General features: G+C 43.8%; 1 protein-coding gene across 2 annotated transcripts; it reads left to right on the top strand.

Moving 5' to 3' along the window:
- The first annotated feature begins 373 nt into the window (after window positions 1-373).
- On the top strand, window positions 374-23,890 carry jak2b (Janus kinase 2b). 2 transcript variants are annotated; one of them, XR_014553092.1, is made up of 25 exons: window positions 374-808; window positions 4,458-4,688; window positions 5,680-5,803; window positions 5,930-6,047; window positions 7,290-7,435; window positions 8,698-8,989; window positions 9,405-9,524; window positions 9,753-9,910; window positions 10,856-10,967; window positions 11,529-11,715; window positions 12,066-12,190; window positions 12,663-12,797; window positions 14,253-14,340; window positions 17,234-17,361; window positions 17,482-17,620; window positions 17,989-18,140; window positions 18,302-18,452; window positions 19,448-19,584; window positions 19,995-20,184; window positions 20,610-20,734; window positions 20,915-21,087; window positions 21,592-21,709; window positions 22,182-22,295; window positions 22,420-23,257; window positions 23,307-23,890. XR_014553092.1 is itself a non-coding variant. In XM_083644360.1 (24 exons), the coding sequence occupies exons 2-24, from the start codon at window positions 4,472-4,474 to the stop codon at window positions 22,525-22,527; spliced, it is 3,357 nt and encodes a 1,118-aa protein (XP_083500486.1). In that variant the 5' UTR covers window positions 374-808; window positions 4,458-4,471; the 3' UTR covers window positions 22,528-23,890. The 2 variants fall into 2 exon arrangements, 1 of the variants encoding a protein (XP_083500486.1); XM_083644360.1 differs by having other exon boundaries at window positions 22,420-23,890.
- The last annotated feature ends 1,410 nt before the right edge of the window (window positions 23,891-25,300 follow it).

Here is a 25,300-nt window from a genome sequence, read left to right as displayed (position 1 = left end):
TTGTTTTGTTTTTAGAAATCAAGAGGTATACTATAATAAAGGCAAACAATAACATATCACGGAAAAAATACATCATAATATGCACCCACCTCAGTTGTTGATACAGCTTCTATGAAGCTTTCCATCATCTCAGCAACTCGGCTATCTAGAAAAATTTAGATATCAAATAATTGGGTCGGTCATGCGCACTGTGGTCATAATTACGAGGTTTCGACCAGCACCTGAATGCAGCATTTGCATGGTGGGCGAGGCACAGGGGAGGCAGGGTGTTATGTGTAGCAGTAGCACAGCAGTTGCTGTTGGCAGACTAGACACTAGCCCTGTCAGAGTTGCGTTACAGCTGGCAAGTTGTCATTTGCGTTACTCTCGTCGTGCAATCACGGCTAAACAATGCTGTACAGCTAGACGTCATCTGATCATCAATGGTTTGTCTTTTGAAAAAAGTTCCAACCGCGCACAATGTGTTTTTAGCTAGCAAGCAATAGCAAGTTACTAGCTACTAGCTAGAGATTGATAAGACAGACGAGACGTCTAGCAAGTTGCTGCAGGGAATAGCAAAGTATGCTACGGACTGAGAGATTGGTAGTCTAGCCAGAGGTATGTAGCATCGACATGTAGCAGGTTAGCAAGCTGAGTGTTGAATGGAAATAAAAACACTAAGAGATAAGTTGCCAATAAAAGTGGATTGACGCAGGAGTAACGTTAACGTTACCTGGCCGTAGCTGTCAAACGCCTTGGTCGTCCTGGCTGCAGCGCTGGCCTAGCAAGCTTGCAGAAGCTAGCTGCAGGTTTGGCTAGTCGACCAAAAGTAAGTTGTTTTCACTGAATTAATTTCTTGACAGCTTTATCCAGTTAATGTTTTAACACGTACATGTAACAACATACACTGTTAGTTAGCGAAGAAGCTAAATGTCTTTGCATAACGGTCATATATGGTGTGTGTGTGTGAGGGCTAACATTAGCCAGCAAGATCTCGGCCTTGGTAAAGTTTGTAACGTTACTGCTGGCTTAGTTGCTGATTGTTTGACTGGATCTATTCGAGAACATGCAACTTGAAATGACAACGAGGCTCTTTGTGGCCAGTGGCCACTCATCTTTCCATGACGTGTCTGTCATCTTTTTGCATAGCGGTTAGTTTACAATATTACAATATTTTGGAAGATAGACAGTCATGTCATACTTTTCCTCAGAGGTCCGGTGATGATTACTTTTCCTACTGTGTCTGTAACTTAATTTCGTCAATTCTAAAACGGTCTTCTATAAAATGTCCAGTTTAGGGTCACATAAACAGCAAAGCAATGTATTAACGTCACACACGCACAATTCAATTGTAACGTTAATTGCTTCACATGCAGCTATATTTTTTTGAATGGTCCATAGTGAGGTTAGATTGTGCTAAAGTTGTTAAACCCACGACTCTCATATGAACTTACTCATATGAACTCCTGGTTTACGATGTACTTTTTCTGATGAGTGTTTCAACAAAACATAAAAGTGGTCTAATGTTCGTCTGATAGTAAATGTTCTAGAGGCAGAAAATGCATCCATGGCTATGCTACTGTGTGAGGATGAGTGCATACGAAGTTGAAAATGTAGGATTCCCCCCCCTGTAACTTGGCAGTACTACCTTTTTACTGTATCTGCATGCTCCTATAATACTTAAAATCTGAAAAAGTTGTCCATGTGCATAGGGCTGCACAATTAATTGTATTTTCATCGTCATCACAATATGAACATGCGCAATAAACACATCGCAAAGATTGCCTGAAACGCAATGAATAACCAAAGTGGTTTTATTTACATGCGTCAGGCATTCCCACTCAGCATCTGATCATTTTGTATGGTGTTGTAAATCCAGCGTACACCTTTCCCTTGCAACAGTGCGAGTCAGTGTGTATTTCATTTCTTTATTCAGTGGGCATAGGCTATGTTTGGGGTCTATGTTAGCATTATTAAAGCAGAAAGACATAGGAGCTGTATAGCTAAAATGCATACCGGTACTTTAATATTAGTTTATTTATCGCAAGTCGTATCGTCATCGCTATATTGAACAATGTTATCGCACATTGCAGATTTTCCTCATATCGTGCAGGCCTAATGTGCAACCAGATATTCAAAGTAAGGGTAGACAATTGTTCTTATTTTTAATATTGCAGAAGCAGAATTGATTCAACCCTCTAGTGACAATAGTTGCCATTTCCTCTTTTTCACTTTATGTGGGAGAAGACGTTACACCGGGGGTTTTCAAAGTGGGAGGCAGGCCTCCCCAGGGCGGGGCTTGAAACAGTTTCAGCTCAGTGAATGGTAGTGGAAAAAATATGACATACGTTTTCAAAAGGAGGTCCCATGGCATAGAATAGCCTAAATGTATGTGATTTGGTTAAAGAGATAGTTCAGAGATACAGGCAGGGGGGGGATTTTACTGTTTTTCCCACATTCCCAGAGTCAGAAACAAATGCATGCCTTCAGACAGACCTTTTTTCTGTATTTGATGTCATGTTGAGTATGTCAACAGCAATCTCAGGCTATCTTGGCTCAATTGTTGAGGGCAATGGGATCAAATAACATAATCATGATGGAGGGAGGGGGGCTTTGTCCAAGTGTCAGCGTCTGAGGGGAGGCTCACAGTCTCAGACTTTGAAAACCCCTGCGTTACACCGAACTGCACCCCAGAATTTGTGAGTTTAATCTTTCTTTGCTCACTGGCCAGGTCCAAAATACAAGACTTACAATACGTATGATCTACCAATTGTTTAGCTTCACTCGTCATTTCACCAAGCTGGACTTACTCCAATAAATGTCATCTTTTAGCGTCTCATAAAAATAAAAATAAAGTCTTGGCTTTAATGATCAGTACAAGCAAATTTAAAAAAGTTGAAATTGTGCTTGGTGGACTGTTTGTCAAAATGTCAAAAAGGTGAAGTAGACCCTAGGAATTTGGCACAAAGTCAGCATATTTGCTCGTGAGAAAGGAAATATTAAAGGAAGCATTACACTGACTAATGTCAGCACTGCAGTTTCACATGCCACTCCTAAACAAAGAGATTAGGACAGAATAGCTCCTGTCTGGGCTAAGGGATTTCTATTTATGAACACTGAATAAAAATATGTCTTGCTCATTTAGTGTTCTAAATGGGGTTTTTCTATTCTTTCCAATTAAAAATATGTTTTTAAAAATGCTACAGCAGGGCAATCTTCTATCACTTATCACTGTCAAGCCATGGCTGACAGTGATAAGTGATAGATTGCCCCCAGTGCTTCCAGACTGTACCGCACAACTCCCCACGGAGAGGAGCACAATTTGGGAGTTCTATTTTCAGATTTTATAACTTGTGTCCAGACAGTGGTCTCCTCTGTACGGCAGCTTTATGCAAGACTTTCATTTAAGCTAGATAGTAGGGGTGTCAAAATTAATCGTATAATCCATGCATCGCGATGCGGACGTGTGAATCGAATCGTTGACAGATGAATCGTTGAATCGTTTGTTTACATTTCTGTTGACATTCAGATTTTAAAGCACTTTCTAAGTAAAAAAAGGGACTTGATATTTATCTGACTGCTTGTATTAATTGATGAAAAAGTAGTCATGTGCAGTAATAATACAGAAAATTGAGGATTTGATACTTGGAGCTGCAATACTGTTGGAGCTGTATCGAGATGCATCGTGATGCATCGTGGAATCGAATCGAATCGTTGACAGATGATGAATCGTAATCGAATCGTGAGGCCAGTGAAGATTCACAGCCCTACTAGATAGCAGTAATTTCATGTGGAGGCTATACAGTATGTATTTGTCATTATGTGCACAGCACAGAAATGGCAATGAAATGCTTCCTTCTGGACCTTCGTTACAAGCATTAAACAAGACAGTAAAAATAAAATGGCAGACAAGAGGGGGAAAAGGTAGATGGTAAATGTAGGAGCAATATAATATCTTACCTAAATTAGGTAACCTACTAAATAAATAACACTATTGCTTCTCTTGTTTCTGATTTATTCTGAATCACACGTGGGAGCTCTGTTAAGCATTTCTTGTTTACAGCAGACTCCCAGAGCAAACGGTGAACAGAACACAGTATTTAAACAGCAAGGGGGAGGAACCAAGGTCGAGTTCGAATATTAATGAAATAAAGTGGAGTTTACTCTAAAACTCCTCCATTATACTTAATCTATTTTAATCTATTTTACCACAATCCAAAGAAAAGAGAACTCCCGCACACTGTCTCCACTTGCAAGTAGAGGTTTATTTAACGGAAAGAATAACGTTTCGGTCCAATGACCTTCATCAGATCCTTCTTAACAAGAAGAATCTGATGAAGGTCGTTAGACCGAACATCACACTGTGACATCAAATAAGTGTCTACCCTAATGCTGATCATAACATTGAATTGACCACAGTTGACTAAAAACAAATTATCGTTTTGTCCTGCTGACGACGTGTTTTGAATTGATTAAAGGCACTACATTGTTGATGGCCTGTATGCCTGCCATGGACACTACGAGTCCCACCTGCCCCCCGGTGCACCAGAATGGGACTGCCCATCGGGAGTCCAGGCCAGCCGGCAGTGTCCTCCGGCTTCATTTCTACTCCAGCAGCAGCCAGGGAGCAGCCGACTGCAGCCCTCTCAGCTACGCGCCTGGGAACTATGTTGCCGAGGAGCTGTGTATGAAGGCAGCCATGGCGTGCAGTGAGTACAGGAGCTCTTCAACACTGTGGAAAGCACCCGCACCCCCCCCCCCCATTTCATCAGTTTTTGCTGTAACTTGTCTTGCATAGGTCCCAAGATAAGATTATCAAGAGGCCACAGTGAAACCCATCTGCAGAAAAATCGTTGGGTCGCTCATTGTAAAAAGCGAGCATAACATCACGCTTTATTTCCAGTCTGTCTACCTTTCATTTATTCTTCCTAAGGATAAGCAAAAAATACGGTTGCCTTGCTTTGCTTGGTGGATTTAGCACATTTTAAGAGTCAATAAAAGCACACACTGTAATGCTACTATTACACAGAGAAGGCCAATGGGGGGGGGGGGGGGGGGGACTAGACCAGCCGGCATGTTTGTTTGATGATAAACAAAACACGACTTGACATTTTAGCCAATCTTTATTGACCTTTTGTTCAACTGTGTCAGTACTGGAAACAAATAGATTTCTAATGTGTGTCCTGAGGCATGGTTTATTACTGTGTACCGTATGTCTTCCTCTTAGTTGTGCCTAAATGATCATTCTACCTGTAGGAATGCTGTACTTCATTATAAGAGAAATGGGTTTGGAACAAGCTAATAACATATCATTCTGTTCTGTTTAGAAGGTATGATGGGTGACAGTTTAAAAAAATCAAATGGTAAAAAATCGCTGTGATAAATGATCAAATTCAATGCGATGATAACGCTGTGAATCCATCATTTATCACATTCAACAATGCCATTTATCATTTATAAGAAGGTGTAAGTCACAAAATAAAGGATACATTTAGAGGTGATGAAAATGAATGTGAATTGAAAAAACACTGTGATGAGATCACTGTTTTTATATTCACACCATACATTTTCAGTCTTGTCTTTCCAATTTACAAACATTTTCATCATTTATCACATTGATTTTTTATCACTTAATTTTGCAACAGAAAGCATGCAACAGAAAGAAGCTTTAATGTCCTTTCATCCTCTTGTCTGCCTTAGGCATATCGCCTCTCTACTACAGCCTCTTTGGTCTTTTCCGAGAGCGAGACGGCCTGTGGTTCTCACCCAACCACATGTTCCAGCTTGATGAAGTGGCCTCTGAAGATGTCTTTTTTAGAATAAGGTAGCCCATATTATTCTACATCTACACTGTTTCTCTGGGTATTTTTCTCCCATATCACATCTCTGGAGGAGACAATGAAATGTCCTCAACTCATCACTGCATTTCCTTTCTTACTGGATACCACAGGTATTACTTCCCTGGCTGGTACAGTGGTGGGGCGTCCCGGGCTTATCGATATGGGGTCACCAAGGGGTCAGAAAGTCCTGTCCTCGATGACTTTGTCATGGCATACCTCTTCTCTCAGGTAAAGACTTCGGCATACCGGTATATACCTATGTCCCTATATTAAATATACTGACTCACGGTTTAACAAAAATGCATTTTGTAATAGCTTTGTGGATTGGACATCGGAAAACAGAAAAATTGGGCGTCAGAAAAAAGTGTGGCGGTATCATTCACAGCGTGGTATCATGTAAAAAGCTGGTGACGCCTTTGAGTTCACTTGTGTACGTGTAGTACTCAAGTCTTAACAGCAAGAGGTAGCAGCTATAGGCAGCAGTGCCTAGCCTGCCGAAAAGCAGAGTTTGACCAATCATTGTGCCGGATTCGTTCTCCTTGCCTTCACCCGACAAACTAGCTTGGTAAACCAGCCGGTCACGTGAACTCACATGTCATTTAGTTTTACTAGAACAGTGGTTCCCAAACTGGGGTACGCATACCCCTAGGCCTAGGGGTACATTAAGGTACTACAGGGGGTACTTGAGAGAAAGGGGAAAATGGAAAAATGTAAGAATAAATCATGAAAATAAATCCGCTCAGGAGGCACTAATTACAACTCAATTTCTTACCGTATTTTGTAATGTTATATGCTTCAAAAGGTGGGTTATCATTCATTGCATTATATACTATAGTTTTCTCTTGCAATTGTCTAAGCATAATGTTGGAGTCAGGTACAGGGGGTACCTGGATTCAGAAATCAGGGAAATGGGGTACTGAAGCCAAAAAAGTTTGAGAACCACTGTGTTAGAATGTTTGGCCTCCAGCCCCTCCAGCCCTGGGAGGGTGTTTTCAGAAATTACAAAGTGCTCTAACCCATCAACAGCTCAGTTGTTTTTCTTTGTTAAGGACACGTTGACTTCTTCTCAGGCGAATCCAGGGCTATGCTTCGGTTGTTTGTGATAGAGAGAGTTTATCGTGACCGGCAAAGAGAAACACTTCTCTGAAAACGTTCCTGCATTCACCAGCTGGAGTATAACTGATCTAACACAGAATCAAAAACACAACGTTGCCTTAATTTAATTGAGAGCACGTTACATGTTTGTGCCTAAACTATTATGCATCGCATGTATAATATATACACAGAGTAACATGTACACACACAGAGAGACAGCACACATCGGAAGGCATATATTCACACACGTGAACGCAAGTTAGTATACACAAAAACACACAAACAAGTGAACCCACAGGCAAATCTTGACACCTGATCAGGGAGTTGGTCTACAATGATGATAATAACTTCTTTGTCACTGTTGTCTCTGTGCAGTGGAGGAGTGACTTTGTAAACGGCTTGGTGAAGATCTCCAACTCCCACGAGGCCCAGGAGGAATGCCTCGGCATGGCCGTGTTGGACATGACGAGGACAGCCAAAGAGAGTCACATGTCGCCGTTGGACATCTATCACACTATGAGGTACTACTAAAAAAAGCAATGGCCAAGTTTCATCTGATTCCTCGCTCTTTCTAAAGTTGTAAGTAAGGGCTGACATAAACGGCGACTGTTTAATGCCTTGGTTATACTGCATGCATACTTTGGTCTTTGTCCCTGATGGCCACCGTGTAATCCTTCTGACCCTTAACAAGAACATGAGCTTCAGAGAACATCAAAACTACGACATCTTCTGTTGAATAATAATGTGATTGAATGAATATTTTTTTATTTCCGTGTCATGCCATCCCATATGGCATTATATGACACCCCAATAGTCAAACGATAACAGTACATGGTGGGGTAGTGCTCGGACCGATGGGAAACCCTGTGCGACACACGTGGCGAAACGGGAAACGGATCGTTTATCGCACATCTCTCCAACCGGCGGCCACCCACCCAGTTCTGTTATTACTTCCGTGTTGACAAAACGCTGGCGTCTAGTGTTTCAGTGCCGTTTTAACTCGAGGGTCCATTCCGACCGCGAGGGGTGGCAGTTTGCCAAAAATGAGCGCTTCCGCCTTTGTTACATAAAGCCGCCCAGTCAAAATAGTGGTCGGACCGTCGTCAATCACTGTGGGTGATTTATTTTACAAGTGGCATTAAAGTCATATCTGACTAGTTTTCAATGTATTTCTCCCCACAAAAGTTAGGCTAGGCCTATGTCTCACTTTTTCTGACATGGATCAGCAGCGCAGCAGTAAGCTCTCTCCTCTCCTCGGTGTGATGCACGGACCTGCCTGCCTGCATAGCTGAAGCGCGTTGGGATCCCTATATGCTCTACCAAACAATTAATTAATAAACTAGTGAACATGAAGTGCCACCACCCGCCCACTCAGACATGATCGGGATTATGAGCTGCCAGTGTTTAACAGCAGCCGCTTTTCCTATTATGCGGATGTTACACCGGCGACCGAGATGAATATGATACGGACTCGCGGGAGTGCGCGTAGGCCGGCTAATTGTTGTTTAACATGCAGGCCAACCGGCTAGGAGCTGGTTATAATACGGATTCCACTGCATGTTAAGAAGTGGCTATAGTCACCAATGCAGAATCACAAATACTCACGCTACGGTGTAGCTACGGCATAGCTACGGCATAGCTACGGCAGCGATCTGACGCAGAATTCTATTTTGCAATGTTATGAGTAAGGTATTCCTTTATTGGCCTCACAGATATTTGACCACACACAAAACAGATGTTTCCTAACCAAACTCAATGACGGTTCTCTCTCGCTCACCTCCAGCTACAAGTCCTTCTTGCCGAAGGACATGCGGGCTCAGATCCAGGACTGCAACTTCTTGACGCGCAAGCGCATCCGATTCCGCTTCAAGCGCTTCATCCAGCAGTTCAGTCAGTGCCGGGCCACGGCGCGCGACCTCAAGCTCAAGTACCTCATCAGCATGGAGACCCTGGAGAAGGCCTTCTACACAGAGACCTTCCAGGTCAGGGAGCCCGCCAGCGGGCAGCTCACCATCCTGGTGGCGGCAGACTCCGGCATCCAGTGGTGCCGCGATCGGCACAAAGACAATGAGCAGGTCAGTATCAGGATTAGGGATGGTGGACCCAAACCCGTCAACAAACGGGCCCCCGGGTCAAATATATGTATAAATAAGCTCCAATGTTAGCTGTTCTGCTATCGGTACTGGTGTGTGTGCGCTGTGCGGGGTGGGGCAGCTCTCTCTCTCACACACACACACACTCACATGTTGCAGCGCTGGCTGAGCGCACCGCATACACACACACACACACACACACACACACACACACACACACACACACACACACACACACACACACACACACACACACATATAGAGAGAGAAATGGTGGAGAGATTCTTCAGTAAAATCACTGCAAAGCTTGTCACAAGTGATTTTCACGAGATTTGGATCAAGCAGAATGTAAAGTCTTGCAACTCAATTCTTGTATCAATGATGATGTTTGCACCAGGATCTGCAGTCCTTGTGTGACTTCCACGATGTTACCGACGTTAGCATCAAACAGGCCAGCAAGGAGGGCGCTGTGGAGAGCCGGGTGGTCACCATCAACAAGCAAGATGGCAAGAATCTGGTAATACTTAGCTTAATGTGAATCTCAATCTGTACTGTTGTAACTTAGGAAAAGAAACTTAACGTCAACTTAAGGTAACTTCCCAACCTGTTGGCTTATGCAACAAGAGGAATTTAATATGGTGTTTGTTTACGTTCACAATTGGGAGATAGGTGGAGAACGGTGGAAGTTGGCACTATGTTTATGTGCGACTGAATCCCGTGTTCTGTTGTTCTTCTTCCATCTCAGGAGCTGGAGTTCCCCAGCCTGGCTGAAGCCCTGTCCTTTGTGTCCCTCATCGATGGCTACTACCGGCTCACTACAGACGCCCACCATTACCTCTGTAAGGAGGTGGCATCTCCCAGGCTGGTGGAGGCCATCACGTCTCATTGCCACGGCCCCATCTCGTGAGTACAGTCCAGAAGAAATACGGCCATTTTTTTGGGGGGGTTATTCGTATGAATTGCTATGACCACGGGCTCAAAAGTAGTCATGAAGCTTCTGGTTTTTATATTGATGAGGTTGGTGTCAAGGCAGGAAATTAACTTTTTTGTGTGTGTGGCTGATGGATTCCAGTTCCCCTCCTCCTTCTTTTGATTCTTTCCTGCAAGTTATAAATGTTAGAACAGGGCCCCCGATTAATAAGAAGCCTGTCCCAGAAGGTCTGGTGTGTGGATAACAATGTTTGCTAGGGACAAACCAACATGTTGGAAGAGCGACAACACATGTAATGTTTAATTCAAGCTTTAAAGTTATTGCTTCTTCCTCTGCAACAAGACAAAAGAAAATCTATTTTTTGTGTGGTGGTGGGGGTCCTCAAGTTACACTATAAAGGTGGGGGGTAATTTCATTGATTGCCAAGCACGGAGGCGGTAATATTGCAATTATTGATTTTATTTGTTGTCACTCTTCCAATGTGTGTATGTCCTCTGTAACTGTTGGTAGCAACTCTCCAAACATTGTGAGACAGGCCCCTCGTTGCTCGCCATCTGCCAAAGTCAACTCGGTTCAAATCTTTAAAACTTTATTGTCTTGAAATGTGGTTTACAGACGGGGCTTACAATTGAAATGCATCATAAAAACACAATAAAAAACACAGAATACACCCCAATGAATATGCATGGCATTCAAACACAATGAAAGCACATAAAAACAATCGCAACATATATTATATGGACAGGGAGTCAATATGTTAATGTGGTGCACTTTAAATATATTATCTTTACCACACCTCTTGTTTGCTGTAAATGTTGCTGCTGAGTAACCAGTGAGATGAGTATTATTACAGATCAGATAAGCAGCATTGGCTGTAAAGCACTCATGTGTTTTGTGCTGTGTGTTTTATTTTGTAGAATGGAGTTTGCCATCAACCGACTACATAAGTCTGGGAACAAACCGGGATTGTACATTTTGCGATGTAGCCCCAAGGACTTCAACAAGTATTTTCTCACTTTCCCTGTTGGGGTATGTAATGTGCACACCTGTATTTTCTGATTTTCCCTGTTGCACACATGTGATCTGACTATATGGAGTAAAGAAGAGAAAGTTAGTCACCCTGAAATTTCTTTTAAACCTCGATTATCTTCATGCAAATCCTTGGAAAAGCTTAATTTACATTACATACAGATTAAGGCTGACTTACATTTTACCAGAATATCGTGATCCATGATGGCACAGGCATGTGCTCTGTACCCTACCCCTGTGTTTTTAAGCGGTGCAGCCACTTCTATACATGACACGTGTGTCTGTCAGTGTAGCACGAGGTGTCAGTTTGTAGCATGAGAGGGTAGGGGTGCATCCTACTCTACGCTTCAAAGTTTCTGCTCCTGCTGCAGAAGTACTATCAATGACTGCTTGTATAATTAGTGGATTTATGTGGGATTTCATGCTGTCTTATTGTTTAGTGGTATCTTCGTAGAATCGATACCGCCTGGACTGGTGTCAGGGTCAAAGTCAAAGTGTTGGCATTGATATATTACTCCACATGACTGAGACTTGACTCCATTTTCACTGTGTGTCTGCTAGGTGTACGATGCTGTGGAGTACAAGCACTGCCAGATAACCAGGTCGTCCAGCGGGGAATTCAACCTCAGTGGAACCAAAAGGAACTTCAGCAGTCTACAGGAACTGCTCAGCTGCTACCAGAAGGAAACCGTACGTTCTGATGGTGTCACTTTCCAATTCCACAAGTGCTGCCCACCCAAATCCAAAGGTAAAACTACCAGAATTTAGACTGATCCTGCATGATTTTCTGAGCTGAGTAGATGTTGGCACAGATTGTGTGAAATGAAAATCCATAAAAAAAAAAAAAGGCTAACAAATGAAGTCGAAAGTACATCAGCATATTTTCCACATAATGAAACAGACACACACACATGATTATAGAACAATCGTCTTTACATGTTTTACAATTCATGTCACTATTGCAGCAGTATGCGACAAAATAAATCACAGTATGAATTTATTTTCTTGCTAATATCCTGCTGACTTAAATGGCAGTTTCCAAAAACTGATTTTTGCTTTGAGACTGTATCAATTGTATCATTTTGTTTTCACCAACAGAAAAGTCCTGCCTTCTGGTGTGCAGGAGCAACAAGGCCTCCGAAGTGCCTCTGTCTCCATCGTTACATCGACACAACGTCAGCCAAATGGTGTTCCACAAGATCAGGAAAGAAGATCTGGAATTTGTAAGCGTTGCATGCTCAAGACCAGTGGTTCTGAACGTGGGATCTGGGTAACACCAGGGCTCCTTTAGAGGGTTGCAAGCGGTCCCGAGCAAATGGATTCTTAAACTTCACCGGAAAAAATAAGTCCAGGGCCATTTTGTTGTCCTGGTCTGTGCCTGATCAGACGCCAACAAAAAAAGAGGGGAGGGGGGGGGGGGGGGGGGAGAAGCTGAATATCTATATTTAGACACTGGAGAGAATATTTATCCATTCCTGACCAGAAGTAGGTTGGGCAACAACCATGTATTTTTCAAGGTTCCATGCTAGTTGGTAGATCTCTGGAACCGATAATAATGATGGTCAGGTGGGGGTCATGGAAAATCTCCCTTAAGAACATCTCCCTTATTTTCAAAGCCCAAATGTTGACAGGTATGATCCATGGTGTTTATTCTGCCAACACAGAAGTTGACATGTGTTTTTGTTGTCCTTTCAGATGGAGAGTCTAGGTCAGGGGACATTTACCAAGCTCTTCAAAGGAGTCCGCAAGGAGCTGGGAGACTATGGGCTCCTGCACCAAACGGACGTCGTCATGAAGGTCCTGGACCAGGCCCACAGGAATTATTCTGAGGTCTGTAAAAAAAAATCTGTTGCTTTATCATTGGACAAGTTCAACTTTATTCTTTCCTAAAGGGGACATTGCATCTGCAAAGAATTGGATATTAATCAAATGCACCAAATAAAAGACATTGTTGGTTAAAGGAAGTAAAGAACAACATCTTCATCATACAATAAATGTCTGATTTAGGCCACGTTGAGACGACAGCGGTCTCTGCATTAAACTGCCGTTGCGTTCTGGCCTTTGGTTCCCGCGTTTATACGAGCTACGATTGAAAACGCTGTAGTATGCATGCCAAGCCAGCAGGTGGACGGTGTAACTTTGCAACTCAACACCACGGAAACAATTAATATTATGCACGAACTAACGTTAATAGTGGGCACTTATCGCCCATTATGTATTTTGAGCAACTCTGATGTCACGATAGTTTGTTGAATGCACCATTGTGCCATTAAGGCTATATTGATAGGCTAGTTGGATCCCCTTTGCTTTCAGTTCTTAGTTCTCTTCAGTTCCTGTGTGAAGTGGGGCCATGTCGTCGTAGTCTTCACAAGAATTTTGCCACGTTTCATGGCGACAGTAAGGGTGGCATTATCAAATAATCTGGAGCCTGGTATCCCTTCTTTGCCATTTCAGGCCCCAATAACACCGTTGTCATGGAAACGGAAAGACAAAATGCAACAAAAATGTGCCATTTTATGCAGGGAGCGTTGTCGTGTAAACTGGGCTTTACTGCTGACACTGTTATCAGACTGAGAAATGAACAACAGCCAAATGCGTTTAAATTCAGGCAGTGATGCTTCTGTGCTTTGCTACTTTACCAGTGATGCTTCTGTGCTTTGCTACTTTACCAGCAGCCACGTTGGCAACTAACCAGCCATTGTGTAGAAGTATTTTTAGGGTTCACATACGGTGATCATATTTGGGCGGGCTGCCCAGGTAAATTAACAGCCCGCCAAGTCAATGTTTGTTTTGGATTTATTTTGGGTGTCGTGATTGGATGTCAATACATTTCCACCAACTATTTCCCCCCCAAAATGGACACACTTCCTGTTTTTCCTGCCTCCACTGGAGCAAATTGTGGTTGGGGTCATGACTTGTTTTATGTGAAGTTTGATGGTGTTTTTCTGTGCACCTGTAGCTGTTAGTCCTCCTCAAATAGTGTTTGAACTGCACATGTCTTGGAGGAAGCATGGTGCTAGTCTACGGCTCTCCCCAGATCGGCAGAGGGTGGAGCAGCGACCAGGGCAGCAGTGGGGGGAAAATTGGCCAAGTACAATTGGGGAGAAAATGGGGGGGGGGGGGGGGGGGGGGGGAGAAATAGTGTTTGATTGCTGTGTCAGTTTTGGGGTGAGGTTTCCCAATCATTCATGCCATCAAAAAATAATAAATAATTCTTAAAAATTATATATATATATATATATACAAATTTAATAATTATAATTAATCTTCTCTCCTTCCCTACAGTCTTTCTTTGAAGCTGCCAGCATGATGAGCCAGTTGTCCCATAAGCATCTGGTGCTTACCTACGGTGTGTGTGTCTGCGGAGAAGAGAGTAAGTGAACCTAAACATGGCCTTAGAGACACAAACACATACCAGTAATACACACAGTCCACGTGCATTTCCTCATAGTGACAGGGGAAGAGGGGATGGTGAGAACTAGCCCTTCAGATGTGTGTGCGCACACACACACACACACACATACTCCAGTCACCATGTTCTATTCACCTTATGTAGCCACGCCCATTTGACCCGGTTGTGTGGCCGTATCAAAACTTCCGGCTAAAAATAAAATAAAATAAAATGGCGGCTGCTCCAATATCATCTAACTCTGAATTAACTAATAATTTAGCCAATTGTATTGTAACATACCAAATAAAAGCAAATGGCAAATGGCTCGTTAAGTCTCGCATTCCAGCGAATTACGTTAACGTCTGCGGTCTTATTGACGTTAGTGGCTCGAGCGCAACTCGGAGGAGAGAAAACTATCTGAAGCTTTCTTTGTTGGAGTCCAGGTATGTTTTACAAGAAAGTGCTCGTCATTGTCGACGATAACGTTATCTGACCTGGCTAACAGTGGATACTCGCTTGCTTGCTGTGTACCGGCTCAAAGTAGTAGGCTACGTTCTTTATTTTATCCCCTTCACTGTCCGCTCCAAAAACAACTCTTATTTTGCGCCGTGACCGCCGGAAGTGTTAAGGAAGAATTCCGGAATTCCGGAAGAATTTGGCCCACTGTAAGATCTGAAACATAAGGTGAATAGAGACACTGTAAGGTCTGAACATAAGGTGAATAGGGAAAGTCTTATGAGGTGATGCGAGAGCATGGCAGGTAATAGGGTTTCTTCAGCAGGCTATTGTAATCCTGCTAAGAATAGCCCACCATGGCCCATGCTTTAATCAGTGCTCTGAGCCGCAGGGGGGCAGAGGCTGCTTCAGATTGTTAGGAAGCACAGTCGACTCCTGACATCATGACACCATCATGACAAAAGCTTATTAACAGGGGTGGGCACCCTGCAGTGCCCCGCTCCACTGGCTCCATGTGGCTTTGACAAAAAATGAGATGGAAATGAATAGCGGTTATTTTTAACTGATGGGTTTTGTAGAACAGCAGGAGGCCACCTGTGGCTCCGAGCCCGTCTCCAGTGCCTCAATTATGGCTTTGACAAAAAATTAGATGGAAATGAATTTTTTTTTTTACTTATTGTTGTAGAACTAAAGTGATTCTTACATTCTCCAATAGATACAGTCGGTCTGTGTAGGAACGCCCACAAAACCTTACTTCTGGTATCGTTGTGTCAGTAGGACGGTGGGGGAAACCCCCCTTCATATATATATATCAATGGGCTGACTCACCAGCGGAAGGTGCTGCAGCTCTACACTACAGGATTGGGGATTCAAGAGCAGGTACATAAAGGTCTGTTCAAATGTGCGTTTACTGCGGGGGTTGAATCCCCGATCCTGTCTGCCTGGGCTGGGCTAGCAGCTATATGCTAACTCTGCTGAATGGGGAGAACAGGAGGATTTCCCTCATGCTGACCCATTGACCACGCGTCTATGATGAGACACCACCTGAATGTATTGTAAAAAAAAAAAAAGTAGCCTGAACACCAAATAAAAAAAGGTTTTAACATTTCAAAATAGACTATGAAAATATGGACGTAGCCACCGTGATGTCACCCATTGTTTTGTGGTCTCCCATTTTTGAAGGCTGGAATTTGGCATTTTGACATCGCCATCTTCTTTTGGGCCCTTTCTCAATATGGGTTCTAGTGTTCCTGTGCAACGTCATCAGTCGCAGCCCAAATACTGTTGCAGTACAAAGTTCACAAGTGAACTCTGTATTGGAATTGGAACAGTACTTTGGCCGTGACTGATGATGTTTCACAGGGACGCAAGAACAGAAGAACCCATATTGAGAAAGGGCCCATTGTCTTTTTTTAGCAGCGCACCAGACCTGCTATTTGGTCTGTGATCGTCGAGCTGCACGATCACTGGACAAGCACTCTGTCGGTCTCGCCCCAAAGCATAGTGTTTTTTTAATCATCTTTTATTTTACAAAATGAACATCAAGCTGTATTGAAGAAGACTTGAAACTAGCGATAAACTCATTAGGAACATTTTTACTGAGGTAATAATAAATCAAGTGAGAAGTAGGGTCATTTTCCCATAGACTTCCATACATCGGCCTGTTCTTGTATGGGTGAGTTATATAAAAATCCCCCCCCCCCCCCCCCCCATACGTTGTCATGAATGGAGAAATTAGCTACTGTATACAGACCAAAAGGCCATAAAAATGGCAACAAACGTCACCGGTCAGCAAATCGAGGACATCAATTCATCTCCAGCGTACTCAATTTCCTGCAATGAGTCATGCTCAGTTGGACCTATTATTAATGTCGATAGGCTAATTTAGGCTTAACAGGCTACTCTCTCAACTGGAAAAAACGTACTTTGATGTCGCTGTCACACAGCACACACAACCCCCTTCTCCACTGTCACACAGCACACACAACCCCCTTCTGCTGCTATTGCATGGTTAAATCAGCTTATTTTATTTCATGGCGGGTGGTGGGGGTCGGTATACGCAGTGGAAGTGGTCCCTGGGAAATTTGGTTCGGTACGTAGTGGTACTTGGACGGAAAAGTTTGGGAACCTCTGCCTTAGATTATGTGGCAGACATGATGGTGCAGGAGTATGTGAAGTTGATATGTTACTTAAAGGGGAATTTCACCCAAAAAAAACAATGCTGATTTATTTTGCACATGATCTCACACATCCGAAAACTAAACCGTTCTGAAGGTCATTAATTTAGCTTGACAGTTATTGATAGTTGATTTGAGTGAAGTTGTGGACCAGTGATGTCACTGCATTTGTCAGTGAAGACTTTGGTTGTAATCCCTAGCTCCACGGATTGTGTTGAACCCCAACTGAACAATGCTTTCAGACATCATGGTGCAGGAGTACGTGAAGTTCGGCTCGCTGGACACCTACCTGAAGAAGAAGAAGAACTCCATAAACATCCTGTGGAAGCTGGAGGTGGCTAAGCAGCTGGCCTGGGCCATGAACTTCCTGGTACGACTTCTTGTATAACTGAGCAGTGCTGTGAACAGGATCCTTCCCTAGAACACTGCACATCGTTTTCAGCCACATGCGTGCATTACAGACTGATCCTCTCCCTTTCTGTATCTGTAGGAGGAGAAGAACCTTGCCCATGGGAACGTCTGTGCCAAAAACATCCTCCTGATCAGGGAGGAGGATCGGACGACCGGGAACCCGCCCTTCATTAAACTCAGCGACCCTGGCATCAGCATCACCGTGCTGCCCAAAGAGAGTGAGTTACCGTCCTGCCTCTGCTCAACAGCATGGCAGCAATACCCATCTTTCGTCAGAAGGGGGCAATAGTTGCCCATTTAACAAAGGTACACTGTATTATCTTTGTCATTAATGTATCCATGGTATGGCCATGGTATGGCTTTTTATTGTGTAGTTCGGTTGAATACAGAGGATGAATACACAGGTTTCGGGGGGTGTAGGTCTCAGTGAGTGAATGTTATTGCTAAATGCAAAATAAACATACAAGGTATAGTGCAGCAAAGATTGTAGTTGGGTGACGATGTAGTGAATACAAAACCCTAATTTTGCCATAAATCACCAAATCACTCCAATCACAGCGGGTTGCCTTGTTTTGTTTGTAATCAGTCCTGATCGAGCGGATCCCCTGGGTGCCCCCCGAGTGCATCGAGGACCCCGCCAACCTGAGCCTGGCTGGAGACAAGTGGAGCTTTGGCACCACACTGTGGGAGATCTGCAGCGGAGGGGAGAAACCCTTAGCGATGCTGGACAACTCTAAGGTGAGGCAGCCTAGAGGTTTGAGAGGCGGGCTTCTAACCGGAAAGTTGCTAGTTTGAATCCCTAGAGAGGCTTAGATGGACAAGGAAAGTGAAAGAGAAAATACACTCTTGTTCCTCAGCGACCTCGTCCAACACTTTGTCTTTTTTTCCCTGTGTCACAGAAATGTATGTTTTACGTGGACCGCCATCAGCTGCCCGCCCCAAAATGGACCGAACTCGCCAATCTGATTACCAGCTGCATGGACTACGAGCCGACATTCAGGCCCACATTTCGCGCCGTGATCCGTGACCTCCACAGCCTCTTCACACCAGGTTAGTGTGTACACCTCTCACCTGACCTCCACAGCCTCTTCACACCAGGTTAGTGTGTCCACCTCTCACCTGACCTCCACAGCCTCTTCACACCAGGTTAGTGTGTCCACCTCTCACCTGACCTCCACAGCCTCTTCACACCAGGTTAGTGTGTACACCTCTCACCTGACCTCCACAGCCTCTTCACACCAGGTTAGTGTGTACACCTCTCACCTGACCTCCACAGCCTCTTCACACCAGGTTAGTGTGTACACCTCTCACCTGACCTCCACAGCCTCTTCACACCAGGTTAGTGTGTCCACCTCTCACCTGACCTCCACAGCCTCTTCACACCAGGTTAGTGTGTACACCTCTCACCTGACCTCCACAGCCTCTTCACACCAGGTTAGTGTGTACACCTCTCACCTGACCTCCACAGCCTCTTCACACCAGGTTAGTGTGTACACCTCTCACCTGACCTCCACAGCCTCTTCACACCAGGTTAGTGTGTACACCTCTCACTCAGTGAGACAAGCAGCTAGCTAACTAGCCACTGTGACAGACGGGGGGGGGGATCTAGTCACACCAGGGTGGAATCTGAAATGTTTTCAGCCTATTCGTCATGATATCCATCTCCAAAAACATGTCAAAAATGAGAGGGAACCTGGTCAAGTTCATACCTCCGCCAAACTTTCTATCAAGTTTAGTGGTGTTGCGTGAATCCGTTTGCCTTTTTGTGATTTGACTTAGGTTTAGGAATGTACAATACAGCAACAAACAATCATCACCAAACCTACAGTTGCTTTCAAAACGGAACAGGAGAGAAACGAGCATTTTAGGTTTTTATGACCGAGGCCAGAATGACTTGAGGGAACCTTTTTTCAGCTTGTCTCAAAAGTTTAAACAACCAAAAAAAGTGGCTTTAAATCTCTTCATCGATTGGTGTCGTTTTAGTTCATTTTAGTTTCTGAGCTGTCACATTCTGAGCTGTCACAACAGTCTTTTTGTGTCCTCAGACTACGAGTTGATCGTGGAGAGTGACATCGTGCCGAACAGAATGGTGGGCTCCGGCTGTGTGACCGGGGGCCTGGAGAGCCAAGAGCCGGCCCAGTTTGAAGAGAGGCACCTCATATTCCTGCAGCAGTTGGGCAAGGTAACAGACCAGTAGGTAACAGACCAGTAGGGAAAAATACAGAAAGTGTTCAATCACCTAACAAGGAGTAGGACCACTCATTTGCCTTCAACTTCGTCCTCTGGTCATTTTTGAGGCAGTGGTTTTGTGGTGTTTAGTAACTATGCGAAGTGTCTGTCCCATAACGTTATCATTGTTAATTTGAAAGACGGAGGTAAGTCTTGAGAATCATTCTCAAATTTTCAATCCAGCCTGTTTGCTCAACATTGCTCCTCATAACTCAGCGGCGGCCTTGGCCCAAAATGTTATTTTGTCAATCTATCTAGTCATCTTGGCAGCTATTTGCTGGCGATTTACTTACAGACATTTAAAAAAAGAATCAAACAACATTGAGCGTAACATCGTCTCATTCTGTTGCTCTCGTCCATCAGGGAAACTTTGGCAGTGTGGAGATGTGTCGGTACGACCCTCTGCAGGACAACACGGGCGAGGTGGTGGCGGTGAAGAAGCTCCAGCACAGCACCGCCGAGCACATCCGCGACTTTGAGCGGGAGATTGACATCCTCAGGTCTCTGCAGCACGAGAACATCGTCAAGTACAAAGGCGTGTGCTACAGCGCAGGTACTGTGTAGTTGACCACTATTATAGAGAGCCAAAGTGGAACGTCACTTCCTGCTTCAGCACTGTACCAGAGATTTTCATCCGCCATTTATTTTCCCATAGACATTTTAGGAAAATGCTTATAAAAATAGTTTTACTTGTTCAAACCAAACGGTTCAGATATATTTAGAAACGGGAGAGATGGGATAACATTTCACTCGGACCAAAAGGTTAAAACAAATGCGGGTTTAAATAAAATAAAATAAAAAGTTTTTTTTAAGTTCTTTGTTGTTTGATGTTTCGGTAAACGTTACATGTACGTGTATCTGTTATCTGTCCCCATTCAAATAAATACAAATTAAATGAGTGGTGTGACTGTGATGTAATCAGTGAGAGAAGTTCCTGGGTCCAGAGCGTGACTCGCTTGTTTTTTGCATTCCTTTCAGGCCGACGTAATCTCCGTCTGATCATGGAGTATCTGCCCTTTGGAAGCCTGCGAGACTATCTGATGAAAAACAAGGACAGGATCGACCACAAGAAGCTTGGGCACTACACCGCTCAGATCTGCAAGGTACAATGTGCTCTATGTGCTCGTTTGTTCCGTTGGCAGGTTTGGTAGCTTTGAGTGGTGTCTGAAGTTCATCCAAGTCACCCTAGGAATGTGCCGCCACAATCATCAAGTTGTGTTACTGATGAAAAACCGCTGGAGCAAAGTTTAATAACAGTATCTTCATTTCCTGTGTTTCTACAGGGAATGGAGTACCTGTCGAGCAAGCGGTACATCCACAGAGACCTGGCAACGAGAAACGTCCTTGTGGAGAGTGAGCTGAGGGTGAAGATCGGGGACTTTGGCCTCACCAAAGTTCTCCCTCAGGACAAGGAGTACTACATGGTCAAGGAGCCAGGAGAGAGCCCCATATTCTGGTGAGACGTCCCACTTATGTGCTCTTACGCCCGACGGCCAGAATTGAATGGGCAAATTCATATCTCCTTTAGTCACTTTTTCAGACCTCTGCATTTTTCGATGAGGCCTTTTCTCTCTCTGTAGTAAATGTAGCACAGTGCTGAAAATGTTTCATCATGTCACTTTCTCTCTCGTCTCTGGGCAGTTGGCACAGTGCCATGCATTGCCCTGATGTTTAACAGTTAGTGTGGATGCCTGGAGGTGTGGCTTCATGCCTGGAGGTGTGGCTTCATGTCTGGAGGTGTGGCTTCATGCCCGCTAAACTGTGCCTGCTGTAAAAAAAAACAAAAAAAACATTAACATTAACCATACAGCAGAAAGGCCCAGCAATCACTGGGTGGATACCTAGTGTTGTTTTCGTTTGTTTTTGCTTTAATTGTGAAATCAAATCCGTGATACCTGCCCTGGTACTGAATTGAGTATGTTTGTTTGCTGTTGTCGTCGTCGTTGTTGTTGTTGTGTAGGTATGCCCCCGAGTCGTTGACTGAGAGCAAGTTCTCTGTGGCGTCAGACGTCTGGAGCTTTGGAGTGGTCCTCTATGAGCTGTTCACTCACAGCGACAAGAACTGCAGCCCCCCTGCTGTGAGTCACACACACACACACACACACGTCATTCTCTTTCCTTCTTTTGTCCGTTTAAGTTCATTGTTGTTCGCTAAGACTAGGTGTTTTGAGTATTAAGAAAATAGCGTTTTCTTAATGTGCGAAAATAATGGATTTATTAGCAAAGAGGAAGACTACAACAAATGCGTAATTAATGACATATTTCGGACAGTTTTTGATTTGCTGAGAATTACATTTCTGTGTCGAGTTGGTACATGTTACATTGTTTTTGCGCCTTGATCGTCATATCATAATTATATCACATCATATCGTTAAGTAGTTTAGACACCAAGCACATTTACCTGCTTAGTTGGAAGCCATTTTTATTATCGGACAATATTAGCAACTTTGATCCAAGCAATTTTCATTGTACTTCCCACATAGAATGGATACTAGTTCATGCTAACAGTATGTCACACATGACCAGCTTTCCTCTCTCCTCCTCCTCCAGGTTTTCATGGCCATGATGGGGAATGACAAGCAGGGCCAGCTGATCGTCTACCATCTCATTGAGCTCCTCAAGTCAGGCAGCAGGCTGCCTCAGCCCCTGGGCTGTCCTACAGAGGTACGGGACCAGGCTAAAGATACTCACTTAACCCCGGCTAAGTGTAGTGTGAAAAGCCCTTTAGTGTGAATACTTTACCAGCCCAATACTACAGTCATGTTAGTAACCACAGTTTTCCTCCCAGATGCACGAGATCATGCAGGAGTGTTGGGACGACGACCCCGGCTCACGTCCCTCTTTCAACGAGCTGGCCCTGCGCGTGGACCTGTTCAGGGACAGCAAGGAGCTGTGAAGACCTGCGCGTGGACCTGTTCAGGGACAGCAAGGAGCTGTGAAGACCTGCGCGTGGACCTGTTCAGGGACAGCAAGGAGCTGTGAAGACCTGCGCGTGGACCTGTTCAGGGACAGCAAGGAGCTGTGAAGACCTGCGCGTGGACCTGTTCAGGGACAGCAAGGAGCTGTGAAGACCTGCGCGTGGACCTGTTCAGGGACAGCAAGGAGCTGTGAAGAGAACGCAGCCAAAGTGCCCCCCTCCTCTTCCACAGACACACTTTTATAGCCTGCGTTCACTTGGCTGTTTGTGGCAAAGGGACACAAACCAAATCAAGGGTTCTTCTCTGTGTGCCTGTGGCTGTGGCAACAGTCCCCCAGCTCAGACAAGCAAGCGGCTTGTGACCGGAAGAGTGGCGGTTCCGATCCGGGAACCGGCTAAACAACTACCGCCGAGGTGCCTTTGAGCAAGGCATTCAATGCCCACTTTTACTAGTAGTGGAGCTGCTCCGTGGCCAATAGTAGAAGACATTGGTTTGGATGCGTGTAATTGTGTGAATCCGGGCGTTGCTGACAAAGAGCGTAGGTGCTCAGTCAAACTTCCTGGATCAATTAAGAAAAGAAAAAAAAGGCTTCAAGAGTTTGTAGAGACTCTGAACTGTCTACTGCCAGGGCTAAAGCTAGAGACAACTGTGTCAGCAATGTCTCCGTGTGTGTGTGTGTGTTTGTGTTTGTCCATACAAACTGTGTGTGTGTGTGTGTGTGTATGTGTGTCCATACAAACCGTTTGTGTCAAACAAGGTGTGTGTGTGTGTGTGTCCATACAAACCGTTTGTGTCAAACAAGGTGTGTGTGTGTGTGTGTGTGTCCATACACACCGTTTGTGTCAAACAAGGTGTGTGTGTGTGTGTGTTTGTCCATACAAACTGTGTGTGTGTGTGTCCATACAAACCGTTTGTGTCAAACAAGGTGTGTGTGTGTGTGTGTCCATACAAACCGTTTGTGTCAAACTGTGTGTGTGTGTGTGTGTGTGTGTGTGTGTGTGTGTGTGTGTGTGTGTGTGTCTCTCCATACAAACCGTTTGTGTCAAACAAGGTCTCCGTGTGTATGTGTGAGAGTGTGTGTGTGTCCATACAAACAGCTAGCAGGGCTAGCTCTCGCCATCGTCATAATGGACTAATACTGCTGAGTTTTTTTTTTTTATGTATGTGTATATACATATGTTTGTGTACATAATGTCCAGAAGATTTTATAATTTTATAAAATTAAAATATAGTACAAACTATATTTGAGCTGCCAGCATGCAGTCAGTGTAAATGAAGTACATACAGAGGTGATTTAAGAATCCAGTATTGTTTTTTCATTTTTTTCATTGTGAGAACAGTCGTGTGGGAAATTAAAAGGATCGATTTTATTCAACACTTCTGTAGCTTATCTGTCCAAAGATTTTGAGCCAACACTTTTATTTAATGACTAAAAACAACAAAGACAAGCAATGTTCTGTTCAGGCCTCAAGGTGGTGTCATTCCACTCTGCTGAAGTGTCACTGAGCAAGTTGCTATTTCCCTGATCCTGTTTCTGACCTCCCTGAAGGGGTGCAGGCAAAAAATATAATTTCAAGACTAACAAGTTTAATTAAATATATATATATATATACATATATACACACATACCATATACATACAGTACATATATATTCTTTGCAGTTATTATTTTAGATGTGCTAATAAATACATGTAAATCGCATTCATTCAAAAATGTATTTTGTACACTGGAAATACATTTTCTCTAAGAACAATATCTGCAAGTAGCCTATATCTAAAACATTTTAGCACCTCAGAATATATATTTTATCTTTTACAAATGCATTTGGTCCTTTTTTGACATGATTTAGTGTCGAGGGATGATGGCAGTGGAGAGAGTGAAACTTGTCAAGTATGCATGTTCAAAACAACACTCCTCACACTTTCTCATGGTCCACATTTCTTTGGAGTGACATGAGACTATTCCATTTATTTGTCGAGGACCCCAGACCACATAGTTCAATGATGTTCATCATGTCTTCATTTTTACATAGACGTTTTTTGTTTTCTTGTGTTCAGACATAGGTTTATAGATGTTATTTATTTACCTTGACAGTTTCGACGAGTCAACTCTCGTCTTCTTCAGAAGCAGTCGCACTGACAGCTGGGTATGACTGTGGACCCCAGACCACAGTTTGGGAGTCAGTCGGTGTTTTACATGATAGGCTACTGTATTTGTGGGCGTGGCCGTCCAACTGCGCCTATATATAGAGGTTTCCTGAAGCTGACAGGACAGCTGCAGGAAAAGGTCAGCCATCAGCAGGTGAAAGCAAAGGAGCTTCTGCCTCAGAGAAGAACTAAGTGACAGGAGAGCAAGGAAAAGCGATTTCAGAGCAGGTACAGGAAGTAACACCGCAAGATGTCAAATTCTTAATGAGTAAATAGGTTATATCTGACCTTTTCTTTTACATGATAATTGAATTAACCACATTCAGGGCCAGTTAGTCACCCTGTAATGTTGACTTTGTGCCGCTAGGGGGCGGCATTGACAATGAATGGGCCTGACCCAAGGGTGGAACTACATCACCGGTGAGGGACATGTTTACTATTCGCTTGTAGTTTTCAAAGGAATCTTTTGGGAGTAAATATGTTAAAAAAAAATCAAGTAGGCTACATAACCTGCTATAAAACCAGTTTTACCAGCTATTATGTCAAATGTCTGATGCTGTATTATCTCAGAGCTGCCCTCTACCCAGATAAAGGCCTTCTTCA

This window comes from Poromitra crassiceps (assembly GCF_964638095.1).
Source record: "Poromitra crassiceps genome assembly, chromosome: 10".
NCBI classification, from domain to species: Eukaryota; Metazoa; Chordata; class Actinopteri; order Beryciformes; family Melamphaidae; genus Poromitra; species Poromitra crassiceps.
The sequence above is the reverse complement of the archived record's forward strand: the minus strand, read 5'-3'. Positions and strand labels throughout refer to the sequence as shown.